The sequence below is a fragment of the Oryx dammah genome, unplaced genomic scaffold, assembly GCF_014754425.2.
Source record: "Oryx dammah isolate SB20612 unplaced genomic scaffold, SCBI_Odam_1.1 HiC_scaffold_14, whole genome shotgun sequence".
Lineage (NCBI taxonomy): Eukaryota > Metazoa > Chordata > Mammalia > Artiodactyla > Bovidae > Oryx > Oryx dammah.
This window is the reverse complement of record NW_024070198.1, coordinates 4634641-4652382: the sequence shown is the minus strand read 5'-3', so window position 1 is coordinate 4652382 and position 17742 is coordinate 4634641. Positions and strand designations below refer to the sequence as shown.

Here is a 17742-nt window from a genome sequence, read left to right as displayed (position 1 = left end):
CATCAGTGAACAGAATGAAGTTTAGAAGTATATTGTTTAGTCTCAGTATTTCATGGGATTCAGTCCTATTCATAATTTTTTATTTTTCTGCTACACTATTTTTTCCTTAGTTTAAAAAATATTGAGTACTAGCAATATAGTTAGAATGAATATGAGATGTATAATTATGATCACAAACACAAAAATAAAATTTTACAAAATATTCCAACTAAAAAGCATTGCATAATGAAAATATTCAAGTGTATTTTACCTTGAGAATGAAACTGTGGGGAGCATGAATGGATAAAAGCAGAGATTGCTGGATATAATTAGAAAGTTCACTGCTATTGTCATTCTTACCATTCAGTGAGTGCCTAGAACGTGCCTAGAACGTACCTAGAACCACTGGTTTCACTTAACATCTTTGTATCCTTTCATCTTCAATAAGTGAATCAATAAATGAAATTAATATGTTTTTCCATTGAGGAAACTAAGTGTATTAGAAATTCATCAATTTTCTGTGATTGTGCAGAGAGGAAGTGGTCACACTATCAGCACCTAGGTTATAGTGAATCCAAAGGCTTTGTGCCTTTCTCTTAGAGCTCTACCTAGGACTTTCCTGATGGTCCAGTATTTAATGATCTGTCTGACAGTGTGGGGGGCACAGGTTCTCATCTGGGAAGATTCCACATACTGCAGGTCAGCTAGCCCCTGTGTCACAGCTATGAACCTGCATGCCCTGGGGTCCATGCTCTGAAACAAGAGAAGCATCTTCGTGAGAAGCCTAAACACCACAACTAGAGAATAGCCCTAGCTTGTGGCAACTAGACAAAGCCTGTGCACTGTGATCCAGTGCAGCAAAAAATAAAAATAAATAATAAATTAGTAATAATACTATTCAGATTAATGGTTGTACTTATCCCCTATTCTTTCTTTATGTCTCTGAGCACTATCACTCTTTTGCCTGATGCATTTGTAAAATACAGTGGCCAAACACTCAGTTTTGGAATGAAGCTGCCTCTGTTTCTCACTTAGATCTGCCACTGATTAGCAGTGAAATATTAGGCAAATTAATAAATGCTTCTCTGTACCAGTATTTCCTCATTTTATTGTGCAAAATGAAAAAAATAAAATAACTTGAGTTTGTGTGTAGGTTTAAATAAGTTTTAAACAAGATATTTCATGGAAAAACTTAGCACTCATAAATGATAATTTTTAGAATGAATCTATCATTATCATTGTAATCTGACCTAATTCCAGTCAACATCAGGATATATGATGCCACTAAATTAGCAAGAAGGTCTATGCAGAGATAAGAACAAATTTTAGTGTGTCAAGTTACTTACTAATGAGTAATAGCTAAAATTCAGAGAAGAAAAGTAAATACTAAAATTACTCAAAACTTAAAATTTATAGACATTTAAACTGTTAACCAGGACATACTTTGTGATATAATTGTAATGTCAATAGTTATGAAACAACTTGATTGTTCCTGAAAAACAAGATTATTTCCACTGCTAACCTTTACTTTCCTAAATTATAAATGGCATTTTAAATTTAGATTTATGAAGTATCCTTTAAAGTTTCCTGTTCTTAAGAACTTAGAGAGCTTGACCAAACACAATTTATTAAATTGACTGTGATTCTCTTAGGACTCTTTACATTTGAATTTCATAACTCTGTGCAGAAAAACCCTATTGAGGAAAATGAAGACATTTGGTTAAAGGAGAGTCATATTAATATTATTTAATATAACTTAGCTTTGCTGGGACACGAAAACTAAGGTAAATGTTAAGTAGTGTAACAGTCATATACAAATTAAAACATAATTTCTCCCTAGAGTTATGAAAAAAGGGACTATAATTCACATAAATACATAACTTCCCCCTAGGGCTATATAAAATGTACTGTAATTCACATAGCTCATATTTACCAAGTTTTTTTTTTTTTTTTTTTTTTTTAATCTGGGCTTCTTTTTCTGTCATCACTGCTTGGTCAGCCTATATAATTAATCATAATAATCTGGAAAACTTTTACTCCTTCCTTAAAACATTGTATCATGTATAAGCTTCTTCTCAATTTTAACTCAAAATACATACACACACACATACACACATACACATATGAGTGTCCCTGGTGACTCGTCAGTAAAGAATCCACCCCACAATGAAGGAGATGCAGGTTTGTTCCCTGATCCAGAAGATCCCCTGGAGAAGGAAATGGTAACCCACTCTAGTATTCTTGCCTGGAAAATCCCATGGACAGAGGAGCCTGGCAGGCTACAGTCCATGGGGTTGCAAAGAGTCCGACACAGCTTAGAGACTAAACCACCATCACCACACATAAATATGCACACTTTAAATCTTTGTATCACTTATTTAAGCCTGGTATTAAACACGCACATAAACACACATAAATATAATATCAGGTTTAAATAAGTGATATAAAGATAACTCATTTCAGATTGTATTTTAAAATTATTTACAAAATATACAAGTAACACCATGGAGAAGGAAATGGCAACCCACTTCAGTATTGGGTTATATATATAGTCCACAGGGTCGCAAAGTGTCAGACATGACTTAGTGACTAAACAACAACATACAAGTAACATAGTAAGTTGTACACTAAAATCTGTGGGCTTTTTTTTTTCTTTTCTACTTTAGGATTTATTTCAATATTCATTAAACCCCATGAGGTAGGTGTCCTAATATTTTCATTTCTAGTTTTCACATGAGGAAACTGAAACACAGAGAAATTTTTATTTTTTCAAGATAAATGCAATTAAAAATGGTAAACCGGTTCTAACATAGTTGGACAGTTGAGTTGTCTCAGATTTTGACTATTATGGAAATATTGTCAGTGAATATTGTTGTACATGTTACTTGGTGAACATACATACCACAAGAGCAGAATTGCTTAGTAATAAGATATCTTTTTGTTTATCTTTTATAGAAACTACAAACACATCTCCAAAGTAATTGTCCAAATTTACTCCTTTACCAACAATGTATAGAAGTTGTGTTTAATCTGTATCTTTACCAAGATGTGGAATTGTACTTCTTTTCAATTAAAAGTTTAATTTAATTTAGAGTAAACTGATATAATTGAAGGAGCTATGATTAGGGAATGACTTGTTACAATTTGCTTCTTGTTTGTTACAATTTGCTTCTTTGTTACAGTTTTATTAAAAAAATTAATATTGGCTTTGTCTTCAAATTTGCTAAGCTCATTTATTAATTATAATAATCTACATGTAAATACTGTTGGGTTTCTACATATGCAATAATACTAGTTAGGACTAATGAGAGTTTTATATGTCATTTTCAGAATAAGCGTGAGGTTTCTAATTTAATTCTGTGTTTTTATTGATTGTAAGCTCAATTGCATTGTGATTAGAAAACATACTCTGTGTAATTTCAGTCAGTTGGAATATGTTGACACTTCCTTTATAGCTTCAGTTCAGTTCAGTCGCTCAGTCGTGTCCAACTCTTTGCGACCCCATGAATCACAGCACGCCAGGCCTCCCTGTCCGCATCACCATCTCCCGGAGCTCACTCAGACTCACGTCCATCGAGTCCATGATGCCATCCAGCCATATTTGGTAAATTCTTGCAAACACTTCATGTGACTGGAAATAATTAATTCTGCAGTTGTTAGGTATAGTATTCCTCCATAAGAACTTACCAGGTCAGTGGTGCTAATACCATAGCTCAAGTATATTTTCTTACTGCTGTTTTTCCCTTATCTATTTTGTGAATTACTGGGAGTGGTTTTACATTAAGTATCTATTGCTACCAAAATAAATTAATGCAAATTTAGTAGCTTAAATTAGTATTCATTTGTTATTTCACAGGTAAGTTAGAAGTTGAAGGCAGGTTTCACCAAGTTAAAATCAAAGTATTGGTAGGGCTGGATTCTTTTCTGGAGACTCTGGGAATAAGTTCAGTTCTCAGCTCTTTCTTATGGAGGGCTTCATTAATCATTAAAACCAGCAAAGGTGGCTTAATTTCTTCTTACTCTTTGATTCTCTTTGATCCCAACTCTCCTTTCTGTTTCATATTTTTCACTACTTCCTCTTCCTTTGACACTCCAGTCACAGAATTTTTTCTCCTTTGAAGAGCTTGTATGATTAGATTAGGCCCACCAGGATAATCCAGCATAATCTACTGATTAGCATCCTTAACCATATCTGTAAAGTTTTTTTTGCCTGAGATTAGGATAAGGACATCTTTGAGTGACTAATGTTCTACCTACCACAGGTTTTAAATGTGTTTTTAAATTATCTCTATGATAATAGATTTATTTTTTCTCCTTCTTTCAGTATCCACTTGGTTATTGCTGAGGCCATGTTATTAAGTGAAATTGCATTCACAATTGCTACACTGTCTGGCAGATTGAACCCTCATCACTGTGAAAAGTTCCTTTTATTCTCTATATATTCAAAAGTTTATTTTTTATCATTCCTTGTTAGTTCTTTAATGACTTTTTGTAAATATATTTATTTATTTAATGATTTATTTTCCTCTTATTTGTCTCTTTTATTGTTTATTTATATCTCCTTGCCTCTTCTAGTTATCTTCAAGAGAATTAGTCCCAAATACCTAGTCTACCTCAATCAGAAACAGAGGATTTATATTTTGTATGACTGGAAATAATAGAGATTATGTGAATCTAAACCTCGTCAGACAGCCATGTAGTACTGCCTCTGTATATAGGGTGACAAGAGTCCAAAAGCAATATTATAGAAACATATTGAAGAATGCTAAGTCAGAGAAGAGAAAGATGTGCAATTTCCTTACACATTTTATGTGTTATCTTTTAATTGCACATAATAATATACATTTAAATATCTTTTTAGGAGGAACATTTTACTTTTGCTAACTCATGGTCAATAATTCTCACAAATTACCTATCCACATCATGTTTTTTTCTTTTTCATCGGAGAACTGAATAGGCATGATGGTGCCTTTCAGGATCTGACCTGAAGTGTGTTCTTCAGTTTCATGTCCTTCCTTGATTCTGTCCTTTCTTAATTTAAGCTTGTTGTGCAGAACTCCTTATAATTAATTTAGTGGCAATCCAGAAATAAGGACTACTAATTTAAGCAAAAATTGATAGAAACAGTTCACTAAATAAATTCAAAATGCCATCAAGAGACAATATTACTGATAATAGACATGAAGTGTGCATTTTTGACTAGTATAAGACCACAATATAAACACTGCAATAATACAGCAGCATGGATTTTTACTTAAAACAGTTTTTTTTTTTAATTTATAGAATATGAATTGCCATTTTTCTAGGTCAAAAATAGTTGAACACTGGCAAATTCCTTGAGTCCAACCTTTCAATTATATCTGAACTGTATTTCTCTGAGTTCCTAGACACTTAAAGAAATGCAGTTCAGAAGCTTTATATATACAGTTAATCCATGAACAACATGGGTTTGAATTGTATGGGTCCACTTATATGCAGATTTTTTCAACAGTAAATACTAGAGTACTACATAATACAGGCTTCCTTTCTTCCTTTCTCCTTTCCTTTCTCTTTCTTTCTTTCTTAAACTGTATACCATCTACCTGTCAAGAGAAATGCAATAAAACACTCTTCCAGAAAGTGCCAACAAATTATCTGCAATAAATCACAGCATGTCACAGATGCAAAGTACATTTAGGGTGATATTCAAGGTGATAAAAAGAACAAATTACTATTGACTAAAAATATTGCCCTGTCTGTAAAGAGATCATTAAAGACCAGGACAAATATAACCTTTCTATTACCCTGAGATTAATTCTTCACAAGCATAAGAAACATGTTTGCCTTGACTTGTCTTTGTTTACTTTCTATTATGTCAAAAGGAATGTTTTGAAATGGGATGCATGTGCTATCAAAGACATCACTGACAGAAAATATTTATCTTCCAGAAATTACTTAAGAATGATCAGCACAATTAGACTGTACAACTTGTTCTTCAAACCAGCCAGACTAATTACTTAATGATACAATTGTCCAAAATTAATTAAGAGTCTCCAATTACCCAGAGAGAGAAAAACAAACAAACAAACAAACAAACAACTTTCATTATCTTATGTCTCACAAAAAAAGAATTTTAAACCTTTGTAGGCAATTCATGTGCTGTTCAAGGTATCAATTTTCTCACAGTGAATAAGAAGAGTGACTAATCAGGACCTTAAGACACTTTTATAAATCTGTGATGATGACTTTATAACTGTCATTTCAACTTTAATGAAGTGTAAAATATTTTGACACCAACAGTCTCTTAAACCTCAAATGGCTTTATTTTAATTTTTAGGGAAACATTTAGATCATTCTAGTCATAATTACCTTAATTGAATGTTTTGTACTGAAAGAAGAAACAGCATGGAAAATATCTTGCAGTCTTTCACAGAGTAAAATCAGTTCAGTTCAGTTCAGTTTAGTGGCTCAGTCGTGTCTGACTCTCTGTGACCCCATGAATTGCAGCATGCCAGGCCTCCCTGTCCATCACCAACTCCCGGAGTTCACTCAGACTTGCGTCCATCGAGTCAGTGATGTTATCCAGCCATCTCATCCTCTGTCGTCCGCTTCTCCTCCTGCCCACAATCCCTCCCAGCATCAGAGTCTTTTCCAATGAGTCAACTATTCGCATAAGGTGGCCAAAGTACTGGAACCTCAGCTTTAGCATCATTCCTTCCAAAGAAATCCCAGGGCTGATCTCCTTCAGAATGGACTGGTTGGATCTCCTTGCAGTCCAAGGGACTCTCAAGAGTCTTCTCCAACACCACAGTTCAAAAGCATCAATTCTTCGGTGCTCAGCTTTCTTCACAGTCCAATTCTCACATCATACATGACTACAGGAAAAACCGTAGACTTGACTAGAAGAACCTTATCGGCAAAGTAATGTCTCTGCTTTTGAATATGCTATCTAGTTTGATCATAACTTTTCTTCCAAGGAGTAAGCGTCTTTTAATTTCACGGCTGCAGTCACCATCTGCAGTGATTTTGGAGGCCAAAAAATTAAGGTCTGACACTGTTTCCACTGTTTCCTCATCTATTTGCAATGAAGTGATGGGACCGGATGCCATGATCTTCGTTTTCTGAATGTTGAGCTTTAAGCCAACTTTTTCCACTCTCCTCTTTCACTTTCATCAAGAGGCTTTTTAGTTCCTCTTCACTTTCTGCCATAAGGGTGGTGTCATCTGCATATCTGAGGTGATTGATATTTCTCCCAGCAATCTTGATTCCAGCTTGTGTTTCTTCCAGTCCAGCGTTTCTAATGATGTACTCTGCATAGAAGTTAAATAAGCAGGGTGACGATATACAGCCTTGACGTACTCCTTTTCCTATTTGGAAACAGTCTGTTGTTCCATGTCCAGTTCTAACTGTTGCTTCCTGCCCTGCATACAGATTTCTCAAGAGGCAGGTGAAGTGGTCTGGCATTCCCATCTCTTTCAGAATTTTCCACAGTTTATTGTGATCCACACAGTCAAAGGCTTTGGCATAGTCAATAAAGCAGAAATAGATGTTTTTCTGGAACTCTCTTGCTTTTTCCATGACCCAGCGGATGTGGGCAATTTGATCTCTGGTTCCTCTGCCTTTTCTAAAACCAGCTTGAACATCAGGAAGTTTATGGTTCATGTATTGCTGAAGCCTGGCTTGGAGAATTTTGAGCATTACTTTACTAGCATGTGAGATGAGTGCAATTGTGCAGTAGTTTGAGCATTCTTTGGCATTGCCTTTCTTTGGGATTGGAATGAAAACTGACCTTTTCCAGTCCTGTGGCCACTGCTGAGTTTTCCAAATTTGCTGGCATATTGAGTGCAGCACTTTCACAGCGTCATCTTTCAGGATTTGAAATAGCTCAACTGGAATTCCATCACCTCCACTAGCTTTGTTCATAGTGATGTTTTCTAAGGCCCACTTGATGTCACATTCCAGGATGTCTGGTTCTAGATGAGTGATCACACCATCGTGATTATCCGGGTCGTGAAGATCTTTTTTGTACAGTTCTTCTGTGTATTCTTGCCATCACTTCTTAATATCTTCTGCTTCTGTTAGGTCCATACCATTTCTGTCCTTTAGGGAGCCCATCTTTGCATGAAATGTTCCCTTGGTATCTCTAATTTTCTTGAAGAGATCTCTAGTCTTTCCCATTCTGTTCTTTTCCTCTATTTCTTTGCATTGATCACTGAAGAAGGTTTCTTATCTCTTCTTGCTATTCTTTGGAACTCTGTATTCAGATGCTTATATCTTTCCTCTTCTCCTTTGCTTTTTGCTTCTCTTCTCTTCACAGCTACTTGTCAGGCTTCCCCAGACAGCCACTTTGCTTTTTTTGTATTTCTTTTCCATGGGGATGGTCTTGATCCCTGTCTCCTGTACAATATCATGAACCTCTCCAAAATACATTTTATTTAATTTTATTTTACAGGTAGCACTGTAGTTGCAGTATATATATATGCACACATATACACACAAACATACAAATATATATGGGTATATATAAAATTGCAATATATTTGCCCTGATGAAGAGTAAATATATAGATAAAGATACATAGATAAACTCATTCAAGACAATTAAACTAAAAATTATTCAAAAATAAGATGAGAAAAATAGCTAAATTTCATTTTTTCTTATAATTATGCTTTGGTATTTAAATAAAGTCTATATTCTTTACAAGAAAATTGATATGAGAGAGTACAGACAAAATCAATGAAGGAAAATATCAATTCCACATGTTCCACAGAATCAAACCATAGAAAATCTGACCATAATATCAGTGTGATAGGATTGTCTCAATTGGTTTTGGGAAACATATTGAGAGAAAAACATAATTAGGCAGTTTTGTATAGAAATCTTACCTCTCCAAATAATATTTAAGATAAAATGTTTAATGTTTCTACAAATTGTATCATTCTAATTGCATTTATCCAGATAACATAGGAGTTTAGAGTTTGGAGAAACTGAAGATCAGTGACTGTGTATAGCTCGGGATGAGTATAGAAATAGGAAATGGAAATCGGTCATGAGTTAAACTTTAAAAAATGAATAAAACTTGGAGACTTGCAATGTATGGAGGATTACCTTCTAAGTAAATTGAACAGTGTGAGTAAAGCCAAAGAAATGAGTATATTTGTAAGATATGAGGAAGTTAATCTGAACAGAATGTGTATTATCAGACAGAAACTGAACTTAAGAATACATTGACAAAAGATCAGATAATAGAAGGCTTTGAAAGTCAGCTGGTGGAGACAGATGATCTTTATCTTGATAAGAATGAGAAATCATACAATTTTTGAATAGGAGAATGACACAATTAAAATAGTATTGGAAAAGTTAGTTTTTGGCAAGGTGCTAAAAAAAAATTGGAGTTGGGGTAGAAGTAGTCAAATTACATAGAATACTTTGAATGCACATTGAACTTTATAAATTTTGTTTTAGAAAACAAAGACACGTATCCAAGAACAGTTAAACATGGTACAAGACTGGATTTTAAATTTAGGCCTGTTGCCTAAGATAATTTATATTTCAGTTTATATTCAAATAAAACTAGCACTCAAACAAAGTAAAAGCTCATTCAAAAAGTATAGTTTAGATGCTAAAATAAAATGCTAAATAATTATTACACAGCATGATTAGTTACATTAATTAGCATTTGTCTGTTTTAGCAGAAATATGTTAAGTAAAAGGTAGCTCAAAAAAGTTGAGCATTGATTGACAGGTAGCTTTGCCTGTTAAACTTTTAAAAGCTTATTTTTTAATGCAATAAAATCTATAAATTCTCAGATTATGAAAAATATCATTTGTTTAAATTGTAGGGAACAGAAGCATCTTGAAGTAAACAAGACACATTTTAAATAATTTCAAAAATAATGTAGAAGTTATGGGCACAATGCTGTTTTAATGCTCAAAGTGTACTGATTTCCTCTTATAAAGTAGATATGTATTTTTAAGATTAAAAAAAAAGATCATGGAATATGATTTGCTAAAGTAGAGGCTATTAAAAATGTGGTTCATTTTTTGTGTCTAAATTACACATAATAGATATTAGAGATACTTTAGAAACATTTTATAATTTAATGGAATGCCCCAAAATTAATATAATAGTAACCATTTAAAAAAACAAGATTAAAAGGATTGTTAGCTTATGGATTTTGGCTCAAAAGGAAAACAAAAGTAAACAACAACAACAACAAAAAGAATGTTCTAGTGGTAAAGAACCTGCTTGCCAATGAAGGAGACATAAGAGATGTGGATCCGACCTCAGAGTTGGGAAGATACCTGGAGAAGGGCACAGCAACCCATTCCAGTATTCTTGCCTGGAGAATCCCATGGACATAAGAGGCTGGTGGGCTACAGTATACAGGGTTGCAAAAGGTCAGACATGACTGAGATGACTTAGCACAGCACAATACAATCAGTAATACTACTTTCTAAATATTTTTTAGATAATTTGATGAGCATTTTTATAATAATTTAGTTTTTAATTATATTTATTTTTATTATTTTTAAATTTTACTTTATTTTACTTGACAATACTGTATGTCTAGGTTCAATGCAGGATATATTTAATTATTTTTAATGTGCCAAAACTTGATTTCAAAACTGAGGAAATGACTTTAAATTAATAAAATCTTAAATACGTATTTTCTTCTAGTACTTAATTACAGCTACCACCTCAGAGATACAAAAGAAAAAAATTAGTCTGTCTCATTTTCCAATAAGAATGCTGCTGCTGCTAAGTCGCTTCAGTCATATCCGACTCTGTGTGACCCCATAGACAGCAGCCCATCAGGCTCCCCAGTCCCTGGGATTCTCCAGGCAAGAACACTGGAGTGGGTTGCCATTTCTTCCTCCAATGCATGAAAGTGAAAAGTGAAAGTGAAGTCGCTCAGTCATGTCTGACAATAAGAATAACTGCTGATAAACCTTAGCAACCATGTATGTATATAGATTCAGACATTAAATTGTCCAAGATGATACAAATATCAATATTTTGGTCATTATTATAAATAATTATTTTTTTCTGTATCAAAGTGAATTCCTAAAACCATATTAGAAGTCATTTAGACCTTATTCTTCTAAAGTACTATTTTTGAATTTTTTTCTTGGTATTTCTAAACAGTTTATTATTTTATTATTACAGAGGGATGATTTCAAAATATTTATACTATGCAATCAGTTACACATATTGATAAAAAGGAAACAGAGAAAGATGGAAAGAAACTGACCTCATTTACTGTGGCATAGTAGCTTTCATGCTTGAATGTGGGTGAGTTGTCATTTCTGTCTCTCACCACGATTCGAACTTCATGGTAGATAACAGTGCCCACTTTTTTGTTGATGCACTGAACTTGCACCACGATAGAGTGTATATTCATTGGAGGCTGCAACACAGAAATTGCATCTTTTAAAAAAACAATTGAAACTGAAGTCTCTCATTATTGTCAAAGTACTTATTTAATAAAATCTTTTATATTTATTTACTTTTAAATGATAGTAATCTATAAAAATTGATCCATTTGATACTATTTTATGGGTGAGAAGACAATCATGATTACTTCATTGTTCAGTTAAAAAAAAATACGATCTCAGGTAGCATTCTGTTCACAATTAGAGGACTAGCAATGAACACAATCACAAACGTAATGGCTGAGATTTGCTGGGATGCCACAAGTTGGGTCCTTTAAAAAAGTCAAAAAAACAATGACATAAGCTTCTAATTTATAAAAGTAATGTATAAATGATAATATACATAGGGTAGAGAGATTATAAAATTTGCATTTATTTATATTTTTCTAAAATATTAAATTCATATCTGATATAAGTTCATATCTGATATAAACCAAAATTAGATAACCAAAAGAAGAGAATCCATTCACAACCCAAATTTATTAAATCTATACAGTTAAAGTTTATTTTTAATCTTTTCTTCTCTCCAAAAATAATTTGTCTTATGTACACACACACATATGAGATTATCATCCCATGTTCATGCTTGCAAATATAGATTTACTATAGCAGTTTGATGTATACTACCATAAATCTATAGTATGTATTCCATTATAAATCTATAGCTCACTTGGTCTAAGTAAAAACTTATAATGATATGCTTACTGTTGTTAGTTTTTCTCATTTTAAGCAATATTTCAATAAACATTTTAAACATAAATAGGTGCTAATTTGTCTAATTATCTTATGATACAGTTCTACAAAGAGAGAATTTTCATCAAGGAGGCACTTATTACTCAGGTGCTGACAAAGGGTTTGCAGGAGTGTGATACTCACCTGCATTTCTGACTCCAGATATACAAAATAATGACACAAAATATTTCTTTGTAATTTTTAAGATCTTTTTTGAGTTTATAAAATTATCTTTGCATATAATTTTATTAGTGTGATCTATTCTGAACACCTTGTTTAGAATGCCACGCCTCCAATCTGCTCTTTCCTCTCAACTTCCCCTCTATTTATTTACTGTTTTTACTGCTTTTTTCATGCACCACATGGCATATTATACATTTTATATATTTGATGTAGTTTGTCTCTCTTTACTGTATTGGAAGTTTCATAAAGCTGGGGATGCTATTTTGGTCATGACTTAATCTCTCTACACAGTAACTAGCACTGTGCCTAGAACACATGGCTGAGTACTATCGGAGTTGTACCACTTTGCTTGTAGTCGTAGTCCCATAACCTGTGAATTATATGATCTAGATGCAAAGTCTCTCTGTGCTCAGTCTGTTCATCTCTAAAAATGAAAATAACAATAAATGCTGATATGATAGAATTATCATAATAATTATCAATAAGTATTATATGAACTTATCTTGTGCTAGAAACATAGTAACACATAAAATGCAAACTAGCTTTTACTTAAACTAAATTTCCAAAAATGTAAAAAAAAAAAAAAAAAAGAATCTATAAAATACAAACAGATCATCCTGGATTACAAAACAAAATATTAAATATTTGGATTAAAACCAATTTAAAGATATAGCAGGCTTCCTAGGTGGCACTAGTGGTAAAGAACCATCTGCCAATGCAGGAGACTTAGAGATGCGAGTTCGACCCTGGGTCAGGAAGACCCCCTAGAAATGGCATGGCAACGCATTCCAGTATTTTTTCCAAGAGAACAATGGAGAGAGGAGCCTGGTGGACTACAGTCCATAGGATCGCAAAGAGCTGGACTGACTGAATCAACTTCGCATGCATTCACAGAAGGATATAGCAATAATTACCAGAAGCTAGAATAGGTTCATTAAAAATGTCACATTTATAATGAGAAGAACATTGTAGAAACTATACCTAACCTGAAAAAAACATTGTTTAATATCAAGATATTTTTATGGCCAATAAAGAGAAAGGCAGTCGAATTGTATTGTACCTCGTTGAATAATTGCATCTAGAAAGAGTAACTAGAAGCATCATTATCATATGGAGGAAGGTCTCTAATGAAGTGCCACACAGCTTTGAGTTCTAATCTAATGTCTTCTCTAATTCACTTAAAAAAAAATTTCTGGCTGTACCACACATCATATGGGATATGAATTTCCCAACCGGAGATGGAATACATCCCCCCTGCACTGGAATTGCAGAGCCTAACCTCTGACCACCAGGGAAGTCCCTCCGATTCACTTTAAACCACTAACATATATAAAGGTATTAAAGTCATGTGTATAAAAATCTGTGAATACCATGAATACCACAAGCCCAAAAGGATACATAACACATTTAATAATACAAAACAAAGTTCAAAATCATTTTAATGAGTCAATAATAATTTTCAAAACCCTAAATTTTTTAATAATTAATTAAAATCACCTTATTTGTATTAGAAAAAAATTAATTGCCCAAATATAATAATAAGTGGCCACAAACATTAATACGAAAATATAATTGTAAAATTTGGATGAGTAAAAGAAGAGTTTACATGCCAACACTAAAAAATACAATGCTGAATGATAATACAAATTACTGCATATGCATTAATAATTGACGAAGGAATAGGTGGATTACAATAAGCACCATTTTAAGGTGCTTATATAGGTGCCTAAAATAGGATGTGAAGTCTAGTTACACTGAGAATGTGTGATAAAACTCAAAATGTCTAAACTAAAAATCACAAGATTAATCAGACATCTGAATGGCTGTTATGAAAAAATCAATTAGTTTATTCATTGCAGTCTCAGTGGGCAGAAATAAGAATAGTAAATTTAAACTATTACAAAGCATATGTTTTCAGTGTAAGCAGAGATTTTCTAATAATCCAAAGTGGGACAGAAAAGAATGAAGTATCCAAAAAGTCAAGCCACATCACTGAAAATCAGCACACTTGAGCCTAAAACATAACTTAAAAGACTAGATCTGATAAATTTTCTGGAAAGAATTTGAATTAGATGATCTCCATCTTTACAGTGGATTATAGTTTTACAGTATTTATCTTCATAGACTTTTTAAGAAAAATCCTGTGTAATTCAATTGTAAAGTAAATAACAGAATAAATAGTTGTACTATTAGCCTCTCTGACACACCTCTGGAAGACAATCAGGTGACAATTTATGCTCTAAAGTTATTTATCTTGTAAACATTGCAAATGAGACCTATAAAACCATTCCATATCAGAAAGGTCATAATCTTTGCAAGAGGAGAATCAAATGTAGCGTGCTGAGCCCCCAGTTAGTCCTGCTAAGTGCCCATAAATTAGAAATAATCAGGTCACCTGGAACTCTTGTCACTAGCAACTTTAGTTCCCTATGCAACTGTTAGTAGCATAGATAGAACTTGGCTTGCAATAAATTCCAACCATAATGGATCATGATGAAGGCAAGAATTCCCTGTGGCTAATATATAACACTCATTGTGATCTCACATTGGAATAGATTCTATTCTGCTATATAAGATGGTCATAAAAATACCAAGTACAGTTCCACCAAGCCTATTAGGAGAGTCAAGGGGCTCCAACAAACTTAGGAATGTTAGGGAGATGTTGGGGGCCAGCGTGAGGAACTCCGCCCATGGCAAAGGTCATGAGGAAGGAGGCTTGGCATACGCAAAGGCGTGATCAAGCCTCAGGAAACCCCCTGTTCCCAAGCATCTAACCCCAAAACCAGAGTCTGTTTTATGCTCTCACCTACGCCTCTGACTTTACGGGGGGCTCTCCCCCATAACCATTTCTCTTGGAGAAGGAGCAATAAAAATTCCTGGGCGTGACAAGAGTGTTTCAGCTTACAACTCCTCTGAAGGTTCCACCTGTATAGGTTCGTCCAGCCACATGTAATTGTTTACAGCCTCCCAATCTGAGAGGCACCGAGATGTTTTAGACTTACTGAAGGCAAATTCTTTTGGGCGTAAGAAATTATCAGTATAATGGGTTGGTTAGGAATTATATCTGTGAAGGGTTTTTCATTTGTTTTCTCAATAATTGCTGCTAATTCCCTGCTCTGGGTGGGACAAGGATGTCTCAGGTCAAACCTCTCTGCTGACAGACTAGCTTGTGTGACAGGATTATCCATACTCCTGCCACATGATTGTTTACTACCTCTCAACCATAAACAGCACAGAGAGTTTTGGAGTATTTTGAGAGTCTTAATTAGCATAGGGCTTTTCTCATTGTTGAGTCAATGATTGCCGCCAGGCCTCCATATCCTTAGGCACCTGGGAATATATCAATGTATTTGGAATATAGAAAAGGAAATATAGTAGTTTTTAAGGTTAGCAATACTAGACTTTTTGAGTTAATGGATTTTCTCTTTTGTAATAGATCACTGTGCTTTGTTATAAATCACTGTGTCTTTGTTGTGTAAAAATGTAACTTTATCGCTATCTTAAGACTAAATAGATCTTAAGGGGAGCATTGATGAAAGGATTTTCATTTGTTGGGCTGATGTTTGCTGCTAAATCTCCATATTCCCTGCCCGTATAATCTCCTAACATATAGGAGAAATAAGTATTAACCTTTAAGATTAATCCTGTTAAACTTGGGTTAAATAAATTCCTTTCTTGATTGTAACTCACTACACCCTCACCCTATAGGAATGCAACTTTATCTGGAGGGTGGTGCCTGGTTTAAGAAAAAACACCCTTGGAAGAAATAAGGTTTTTGGTTATCAGAAAGAAAGGATCATAGAATGTCAGCAGGTCTCACTCATGGCCTGAAGATGATGTAATATCCCTAAGACTCCCGCGTGACTCTGTATTCATCCCTATGTGTAACAAAAGGTATATAAGCAAACCCCAAAATAAAGAAATTGGATCAGTTTCCGGAAAGACTGATTCCACCATGTCGCTTCTTTCTTGCTCCCGTTTCTCTGGCTGAAATTCAGCCTCTTTTCTCCACAAATTCTCCTACTACACTATCTGTTTCTAATCTCTCTATATATCTGTAATTAAATATGTATTTTCCCAAAGACGCCGACGCTGTCCCCACCTTCAAATTCCCTGGATCCACCGGGGCTGGACCCCAGCAGGGAAATTCTGGTTTATTTCTAATAACTGGTGGCAAAAATAAGTCATGACAATTCTATCTTCTCTGATTCTCTTAACTTGCTTCATTCATGAAACAAATCAGAAAAAATAATGTTGTACATAAATTGTTTGAGGGTAATTATTTAGAGTGATTACCATCATATTTCCATAGACATGCAAACTATTTTCCGAATTTAAAAACAATTGTTTAGTATGGTGTGAAAGTGAAAGGCATTCAGTCATGTCCAACTCTTTGTGAACCTATGGATTACATAGTTCATGGAATTCTCCAAGCCAGAATACTGGAGTGGATAGTCATTGCCTTCTCCAGGGGAACTTTCCGACCCAGGGATCGAACCCAGGTGCACTTTAAATGTATACTTGCATATCCATATTTTAGTATACATGTGTGAATACATTTTGACATACACAAAGCTCAGGAATGATATGTACAACAGTTGATGAAAATGATCTTTGCAAAGTAAGGTTAAGAGTAAAATGTAAAGGAAGAATTTTTCAAATAAATATGTAAGATTTTTTTTAATTTGAAAAAAAGTGTTGTACAGACAGTTAGTTGCAAAATGCAAAGTGAAGCATTTATAGATAATGTATTGATGTTAACAGTGTTGATTATACCATACATATTCAGTATTTTGGCCACCTCATGTGAAGAGCTGACTCATTGGAAAAGACTCTGATGCTGGGAGGGATTGGGGGCAGGAGGAAAAGGGGACGACTGAGGATGAGATGGCTGGATGGCATCACTGACTCGATGGACGTGAGTCTGAGTGAACTCCTGGAGTTGGTGATGGACAGGGAGGCCTGGCGTGCTGCGATTCATGGGGTCGCAAGAGTCAGACACAACTGAGCAACTAAACTGAACTGAACTGATTCAGTCTAAGGAAAAATGAGATTTTTATAGAAACAAAAATATTTGGATTATTTAATAATTTAAACGGAAAATAAGTATTTAGCCAACTTGAATAAGAATCGATTTTATTTTTCACAAAGCAAAGGCAAATGTTATTCACTCCTCATCGTAATGAAAGGATTTTACCATGATTTTACTTCCTACGTACATACTACTTTTACAAAATTTAAAAAAATCATTACTTCAAAAATTAAACTGGAAGATAGTGAAAAGAAAAAAGATGTAATGTGCTGTAGAAATGTTTTTTAAATGATGAAGCAAAACTTAACATAAATGGCTGGCCAGAGTTAAAAGTGTACTTTACAAATTTAACTTTCATAATTAATGGCATATTCAAAGAAGTTACCTAAAATAAAAAGTAC

At 34.0% G+C, this 17742-nt stretch overlaps 1 protein-coding gene across 8 annotated transcripts in view; it reads right to left on the bottom strand.

The window, feature by feature from the left end:
- The window catches only part of PCDH15 (protocadherin related 15), an 874191-nt gene that overhangs the window by 515939 nt on the left and 340510 nt on the right, over positions 1-17742 (bottom strand). For all 8 annotated transcript variants that reach the window (XM_040254669.1, XM_040254668.1, XM_040254664.1 and 5 more), the window contains one exon: positions 11214-11369. In XM_040254669.1, the coding sequence (XP_040110603.1) occupies positions 11214-11369 (156 nt within the window). The remainder of the gene's footprint in view (positions 1-11213; positions 11370-17742) is intronic.